Source organism: Aulonocara stuartgranti (assembly GCF_965226115.1).
Source record: "Aulonocara stuartgranti genome assembly, chromosome: 9".
Taxonomy (NCBI): domain Eukaryota; kingdom Metazoa; phylum Chordata; class Actinopteri; order Cichliformes; family Cichlidae; genus Aulonocara; species Aulonocara stuartgranti.
The window spans coordinates 20399020-20408127 of NC_138960.1; the positions used below are offsets into that span (position 1 = coordinate 20399020).

At 42.0% G+C, this 9108-nt stretch overlaps 1 protein-coding gene across 2 annotated transcripts in view; it reads right to left on the bottom strand.

The window, feature by feature from the left end:
* Positions 1 to 8281, bottom strand: part of LOC309714921 (uncharacterized protein) — a 46373-nt gene extending 38092 nt beyond the window's left edge. For both annotated transcript variants that reach the window (XM_082547652.1, XM_082547651.1), the window contains exon 1: positions 8265 to 8281. In XM_082547652.1, coding sequence (XP_082403778.1) covers positions 8265 to 8266 — 2 coding nt within the window. In that variant the 5' untranslated portion in view covers positions 8267 to 8281. The remainder of the gene's footprint in view (positions 1 to 8264) is intronic.
* Positions 8282 to 9108: the final 827 nt, after the last annotated feature.

Sequence of the window (9108 nt, forward strand, 5' to 3'; positions counted from 1 at the left end):
AATTTTGAAAATAAAGCACTCCAGTGTGAGCAGCTACTGAGCGAACATCCATTGCTGTTTTTACCCATAATGTAAACATCACCTCCCCAAGCCTATTTTGCATTAATGGTTCTCAAATATACAGTATAAACACATCATTATTCAGCAGGATGGCTTCAATCAAGACAGCTTATTATGTATACAGTATGCTGATGTTCATAGTGGAATATGTTTATGTGAACAATAATGTAAAAAGAAAAAGACATCTTGCTTTACTCTGCTTTGCCACATGCTGAAAAGTTCTAGGTCTGGAGAGCTCGCCCATCAATAACGAATTTCAGTGGCAATAAATTTAAAAAGTCCAAAAGTAAGTGACTTTTTTATTCAAAACAAATAAGTCAAGTATATATAAGCCCGATATGTACCTGCAAGCTTTGAGAATCACATTTAACTTTTTTCGTTTAGCTCGAAAGGAGAAATGGGCAAAATGAATGATATGTAAATTGTTTGTTGGTAAGAGGTTGTGTGTTTAAGCTCATTAACTTTGCAAATGAATTTCACAGGAAATTCCAGATGTTTTTTGTTTTTTCCGGTGTAATTTGGATGATGGTCTCTGTTTTTGTAGTATGCATGGAAGTCCCAGCAAGGTTATCATTAGAAAATAAACATGGCAAATTATGGTGTCAGGCGTATTTATAGTTTTCTATCTTGGACCTACTTAAAAAAAAGAAGAAGAAGAGGAAGAGGAAGAAACTCGTAATAATCGTTTTTATCCTCGTAATAATCGTAATAATCTCCTTTTCATCGATTTTGTCCTTCACTACGTTTTCAGGTAAATATCTGGTTCTGTGCCCACTGATTTCTCCTTTGGCTACCAGCTACCCAATTTCCACATTTTACACTGTCCACTGTTAAGTTTTTAGAAGCTACAGCAGCGTGCTGCAGATTGTGCTTACAGTAGTACAATACCGGCAGTGACAGTAAACCAAAATGCTAAGAATTGAAATTTATTATCCACGCTTTAGACTTCCTACAGAGCCTCTTTTATCAGTTCATCTTACCATAATACATAAAATCTCTATCTACTCCTCCTACAGAATGAGGATTTACAGAATCAAACCTGGCATGCAACTTAGCCCCCTGTAGGTTCTTCTCTTCGTCATATATCATCATGTAATCTATCAACCACCTACCAACAGGCAAAAACAACCTATTTGTAGAATTTTAGCATCCTCTAAAGGCATCCTATGATTTTCATTTGATGACCCTAACATCTTTTTTAAATCCACAAAACCTTAATTATGCACAATCCATTATGAATCCATGTTGCTACGTAACTAACAGACTAAAGTGAATACACTAAACCATATACTAGCATGGAAATATAACATAGTGCTGTAATGTTTTTACATGATGATACTTTTGCAAATGTAGTTTGTTTCATTGCATTTGTTGTATAAACAGAACTTTCATTGTGCAAATTAACGAGATGAATATTTGATTCATGTTCTGCACAAACACACAATAAAAGCTGCCAGACTGAACAACTAGGCTGTATTAATGTTCAGTGCCAGACCTGCCAATACTGGCAAGACTAAGACAAGTAATAGTAATAAAAATATGTATTATGTTCTTTGCAAACAGCTGGTATTTTGAATCTGTATGCTATTATTTATTCATCCCTGTGGGGAAATTTGTCCTCTTGCATTTTAACCTATCCTAACTATTTAGGAGCCATGTGAGGCCACAGTACAGCACCGGGGGACCAACCAAGAAAGTCAAGGGTATCTTTAGTACATTTGGTAGCATATTTTTTATATATATATAAAGGGAAACGGGGAGAAAGGAAAATGCCAGGGTTAAGACTTCAAACCAGGACCTCAGGGGACATTTCGATTTAAATTTAGATTTTGTTTAGTTCTCTCAAGCAGAGCTAAACCTAATTCCAATGAAAACACAGGTTTGGTTTGGTTTGTATAGAGTGTGCTTCAGTTTTGTACATTCAGAGTTTTCCCATAGCTGTGCCAGTGAGATCCTATCACCAGGCTCTGGAAGCACTCTTTCAAATCAAATCAAATCACTTTTTATTGTCACATCACATGTGCAGGCACACTGGCACAGCACATGCGAGTGAAATTCTTGTGTGCGAGCCCCACAAGCAACAGAGATGTGCAAACACAACAACACAAACGAGCAAAATACAAGAATGGCCAACCTGAAACTAATAAATATATGTACAATATATAATAGTGTATGCATTTCTGGATGTGTATACTAAATATTTTCCTACGTGTGTGTGTGTGTGTGTGTGTGTGTGTATACACATTTTTAAAAATTAAATAGTAAAAAAATAAAATAAAATAATAATAATAATAATAATAATAAAATATATAAAATATACAGAGTTGAATATGTGCAAAACAAGTGGCATTTATATACAGTGTGGAGTGCATAATGTTGAAGTTCCAGTAGTGAAGGTGAGGTGTCTATGACGTGTTCAGCAGTCTGATGGCCTGATGGAAAAAGCTGTCTCTCAGTCTGCTGGTACGGGACCGGATGCTGCAGAACCTCCTTCCTGATGGAAGCAGTCTGAACAGTTTATGGCTGGGGTGACTGGAGTCCTTGATGATCCTCCCCGCTTTCCTCAGGCACCGCTTCCTGTAGATGTCTTGGAGGGAGGGAAGCTCACCTCCAATTATCCGTTCAGAGCACCGCACTACTCGCTGGAGAGCTTTGCAGTTGTAGGCGGTGCTGTTGCCATACCAGGTGGTGATGCATCCAGTGAGGATGCTCTCAATGGCACAGCGATAGAAGGTCCTGAGGATGCGGGGGCTCATGCCGAATCTTTTCAGTCTCCTGAGAAAGAAGAGGCGCTGCTGCGCCTTCTTCACTGTTTTGTTTGTGTGTACTGACCACGTAAGATCCTCAGCCAGATGTACACCAAGGAACCGGAAGCTGCTCACTCTCTCCACAGCAGCGCCGTTGATGGTGATGGGGGTGTGTACTTCTCTGCACCTCCGGAAGTCCACTATCAACTCCTTTGTCTTTGCGACGTTGAGGGTGAGATGGTTGTCTTGACACCAGTGGGTCAGGGCGCTGACCTCCTCCCTGTAAGCCGTCTCATCACCGTTGGTGATAAGACCCACCACTGTAGTGTCGTCCGCAAACTTCACAATGATGTTGGAGCTGTTAGTGGCTGTGCAGTCGTAGGTGTAGAGTGAGTACAAGAGAGGGCTCAGTACACACCCCTGTGGAGCACCAGTGTTCAGTGTGATGGGGGATGAGATGATGCTGCCCAGTCTGACCACCTGGCGTCTGTCAGACAGGAAGCTAAGGATCCAGCTGCAGAGGGAGCTGCTCAGTCCTAGATCCTGCAGTTTCCTGTCCATGTTCGAGGGAACGATGGTATTGAATGCTGAGCTGTGATCTACAAACAGCATCCTCACATACGTGTCTCTCTTCTCCAGGTGTGACAGGGCAGTGTGTAGTGTCAGGGCTATGGCATCATCAGTGGACCTGTTGTGGCGGTATGCAAACTGTAGAGGGTCCAGTGAGTCGGGTAGTGCAGAGCAGATGAAGTCCCTGACCAGCTTCTCGAAGCATTTGCTCACGATGGGGGTCAGGGCTACAGGTCGCCAGTCGTTCAATGAGGACATGGTGGAGGATTTGGGTACAGGGACGATGGTGGCCATTTTGAAGCAGGCTGGGACTACAGACAGAGAGAGGGAAAGGTTGAAGATGTGCGTGAACACTCCAGCCAGCTGAGCCGCGCATGACCTGAGGACGCGGCCGGGAATCCCGTCCGGACCAGTAGCTTTGCGTGCGTTCACCTTCCTGAAGCACCTCCGCACATCCTCCTCAGACACAGTGTGCGCACTGACGTCATCCGCGGTGCGCACGCTGTCCGGTCTCATGGTGTTCGCTGTGTCGAATCTAGCGTAGAATACGTTTAGATCCTCACACAGAGAGGCCGTGGTCTGCGGTGTGCTGGTTTTCCCTCTAAAGTCTGTGATCGTGTTTAGTCCCTGCCACATACTCCGAGGGTTGTCAAACTGTTGTTCCACCCTGTCCCTGTACTCACGTTTGGCTGCTTTGATCGTCTTCCGGAGTTGGTAATGTGCGTGTTTGTAGTCCGATGTGTTCGCGGAGGCAAAGGCGGTGTTCCGTGCCGCGCGAACATCTCCGTTAATCCAGGGTTTTTGATTTGGGAAGGATTTGACTGTTCTGGATGGGACGACATCTTCCACGCATTTCCTGATAAATCCACAGACTGAGTCTGTGTATTCATCAATGTCTCTGGCGGCCACGTGAAACATTTCCCAGTCCGCGTGATCAAAACAGTCCCGCAGCGCAGACTCCGATTGGTCCGTCCAACAGTGCACCGCCCTCCGGGTTGGAGCTTCCTGTTTCAGCTTCTGCCTGTAGGCGGGCAGGAGCAGGATGGAGCAGTGATCTGATTGGCCGAATGGGGCGCGGGGGAGGGCTTTGTACGCATCCCGGAAAGAGGTGTAACAGTGGTCGAGTTGCCGGTTTCCACGTGTGTTGAAAAGGATGTGTTGATGGAGTTTTGGTGAGACTTTCTTCAGGTTTCCCTTATTAAAGTCTCCGGCTGTGATAAACGCTGCCTCTGGGTGTGCGGTTTCCTCGCTGCTGATCGCGCTGTACAGTTCCCTGAGTGCACGGTCAGTGTTGGCTTGTGGGGGAATGTAAACAGCCGTAATAATCACTGCTGTAAATTCCCTCGGTAGCCAGAATGGCCGGCACTTAATCATCAGGTACTCCAGGTCCGGTGAGCAGAAGGATTTGACCGGGTGCACGTTTGCATAATCACACCAGCTGTTGTTGATCATGAAACACACACCACCGCCTCTGCTTTTCCCAGTAAGATCCTGTGACCTGTCCGCGCGGTGCACAGAGAACCCCGGCAGTTGTTTTGCGGAGTCCGGTACTTTGTCCGATAGCCAGGTTTCTGTGAGGCAGATCACGCAGCAGTCCCGCATCTCTCGCTGGAATGAGATCCGTGCCCGAAGCTCGCACAGCTTGTTCTCCAGAGACTGCATATTAGCCAGTAATAAACTGGGTAACGGTGGTCTGTAAGTGCGCCGTCTCAGTCGAACCAGAACGCCAGATCTTCTCCCTCTGCGTCGGCGTTTGCGGCCTCCAGGGCCAGAGAACAAAGGCGTCTCAGGTCTTTCCACTTCTGTTCTTTTGATAAGAAACTAAACATCACAACACAAACAGTCTTTATATTGGTGCAAATGAAGAGAGGCTTTCAGTGACTCAATTTTGCATGCTATGAATAGAATACCCTTTCTCTGAACCTGCTGCATTTCAGATCTGTTTCTGGATGCAACAAAAGCCTACAGTAGTAGTACAAAAAATACATTAATTAAAGGGCATAAAGATCCTTCTCCTGGTCAATTCTGTTGTGTAGACTAATCACTTAGTCCAGCAGAACAAGCTATTTAGAAACGCCAAAGCTCCATTAAACGGACTTCTTATCTTTTCTCCGCAGATCTGAGGAATCCCAGACTACTGTATCTGATTCTTTCCAAACATTGACCTCCCTTGAGGCTTTGTTAGATACTTGTTTCTGAAATACTGGCTAGCTTTAATTCATTTTCTTTCTTTCTATTTTAACTGTTTTATTTTCCAGTGAACCACAAATGCATTGCATTCACTTTCTCTTTTTTCAAGGCCCCTATATTAATTATTCGATTGTGGCCCGCAAACCACAAAGTAAACATCACATACCCCAGCAAGGGAGTGCTTAAAGGCAGCACAACAGTGCTTAAATAAGAAAAACCTGTAACAAGCCCAGCATGCTCAATTTATCACTCAGTACACTGTGTTTCTGGTCCAGCCAGGAAGTCTGGGCTTGGACGAAGGCTGCTGAAAATTGGATCTGTTATTTATCACTATAACCATAAACCATGGGAGAAGATCAGGAAGAAAAAGGGAGGAGGGAGGATGGGAGTAGTCTTGTTAGGAAGAAGCCCATATCTCCATAGGAGTGATTGATGGGGTTGAGGAATTGGTCCTGTCATGGTGCAATTACACACAGTCCAGCAGGATGTATTTGAAGGACATAGCTGGAGAGTACGGACTATGAGGATGAAGTGATTCATGCTAAAGGGAAACGTGGCAAAACAAATGATGTTATGGTCTTGACCTTGTAGAAGCGACAAGATATCATCCCTCTTGTTAATTTTAAATGATTCTCTGACTTGGAGGTTATTTCATACTGCAGATTTCTTCATACATGGCCATGTGTGTTCATTTTGGAAAGGCTTGAGCTGGAAAGCTTAGCCCCCCATCCCCTGATTTTTCTAGCAAGTCATCAGTTGGTGTGTAGCTCATATATATAGGAGGTGCAGCACTAATATATGAGGCGACCGTGGCTCAGGGGGTTGGGAAGCGTATCTGTAACCGGAAGGTCGCCGGTTCGATCCCTGGGCTCTCTGTCCTGGTCGTTGTGTCCTTGGGCAAGACACTTTACCCTACTTGCCTACTGGTGTTGGCCAGAGGGGCCGATGGCGCGAAATGGCAGCCTCGCTTCTGTCAGTCTGCCCCAGGGCAGCTGTGGCTACAACCGTAGCTTGCCTCCACCAGTGTATGAATGTGAGAGTGAATGAATAGTGGCATTGTAAAGCGCTTTGGGTGCCTTGAAAAGCGCTATATAAATCCAATCCATTATTATATATATTCATATTAAAGGGGTTTTTTTCAGACTGTTTTTAATATTAGGTCACCTTTTTTTCTGTTTAACAGCAGTGGTGCTTTCAGTCCCATTATGAAGGTTCAGTATGAATTCTGATATGAACTCAATATGAAAACCAACCATGAGAAGAAGGTGGATCTGATATTTGTCAATTGCAAATTGACTTTAATATTGATTATGATCTACAACATCTCCTTATCTAGACAAGCCACATGTAGCTGTTCTAACTGGTATATACAGTAACTCTGAGTAATAATCATCACCCATACCAAGTCCGCCGATTATGTTACACCTTCAAGAGTTCCCCATTCACCAAACCAGTCAATGCAAGTTTCTGCTCCTCACTTTTAAATCTCTCAATGACTTGTGAGAGTTCAGTTTCATTAGATGCACCATGTCCTCCTGATTAATGGCAGACTTATCAAGTAGGTCACCGTACAACTCAGATCAAAATTTAAAGAACCGCAGGCCTCACTTGTCTCAGTTAAGGTCATAGTTCATGATTCAGCAATAATAAAGAGACAAAAAAATGGCATCCATGGGAGAGTTTCAAGAAGAAAAACCACTGCTGACCAAAAAGCAGCAGTGCATTTCAGCTTCAGGATCTGGACTGTTCGTTATAACTGATGGAACCGTGAAATCTGCTCTTTCTGTGAAAGGCAATTTTTTTTCACATCTAGAGCCAGGTAGGTTTAACTATCTTTTTTTATTTAATAAATGGAATTATCATTTATTAACTGCACTTTAAAATGTATTTGTCTTGTCTTTGTCTAATATTAGCGACAGCATGGTGGCACAGCGGGTATGGGGCAGCACAGTTGGTGCTGTGGTTAGCAATGTTATCTCACAGCAAGAAGGTCCTGAATTTAACTCCTCCATCTTGCTGGGTTCTCTGCATGTTTGCCTGGGTTGTCTGCGGGTACTCCAGAGTCCATGGTCCAAAGCCTGTCTAGAAACCTTTAATCAAAAGACATGTAATTAGTGGGGATAGGCAAATTGGGGATATTTTTAGTAGTAGTAACAATCTGTAGCACTTCATTGTGGTCTTTTGTTTAACATTTTATGTGATGTGATGATGATGGTTATAGCACATGCATAATATCAATGCAGTTTTTCTCTAAATGAAGCAACAAAATTAAAACTTTTATTTCTGATCATCAGTTATAATTCTTCAGTTCATCACTCAAGTGCATAAACTACTCTGTTTTAGAGGCAGTTTACAAAATTTGGCATTCTAACATCCTAAACTAAAAAGCTTTTCATAAGCTGATAGTAATGCTACATTTGGTCACAGACCAGACCATGGTGATAGTTGCTAGAGGAGAAGAAATACAACACTGATATATATATATATATACATATATATAGATATATATATATACATACATATATATATATATATATATATATATATATATATATATATAGATATATATATATATAGATATATATATATACATACATATATATATATATATATATATATATATATATAGATATATATATATACATACATATATATATATATATATATATATATATATATATAGATATATATATATACATACATATATATATATACATACATATATATATATATATATATATATATATATATATATATATATATATATATATATATATATATAATTTTTTTTTTTTTTTTGTAGCAGGCCAAAAAAGGGTCAAGGAATCACCTAATCACCTCACCTGCTAAAATATTTAACACGCGTTATGAAGGCATCAATCAATACAAAGTCACTCCCAGAATCCCTTCTTCAGCTACTGAACTATAGTTGTTTGTATGTCAGTGTTTCAACTTCACGGTGCAATTAACATAGTGGATCCCCAAAAAATGTTTCATCTACATCTCTCTGCAGTCTCCTCACATCGCACAAAGGTTTTAATCTGAGGCTATGTCAATGTTTACACTGCTTTTGGCTCAGAGACAAAGAACGGCAAATAATACTGTCATGAAATGTAACATAAAAGCCTTCATGATGTGATTAGGCTGAACTGAATCAAACTGTGTAGTCCATACGAGTTGGCAAGAGGGAGAGGTATTATCTATAATCTCGTGCTTTCATTACTTGCCCAGTGGTTTCCAGCTTTCCCAATACCTTTTAAACTCGCTGTTGATCTCATCAGCAGTGGCCAAAGAGACAGCTGGCCCTGCTGACTTTGAAAAAGCACACTCAGCAGTTCTCCGTGGACAACAGTGTGGCAAGTGACTGTGAGATGATCAGTTCCCCAAGAGATTGTGAGAGTTTGTGGTGGATTTACAATACCCTGTCTTACCTTCAAATCTACTCAATACTTGGCTTTTCTTCCTTCCTCCCTTTCTTTCTCTCTTTCTTCTGACTTCCCTTTTCCATGTGGCACGCAGCCCCTTTCTATTCCCTGTCTTC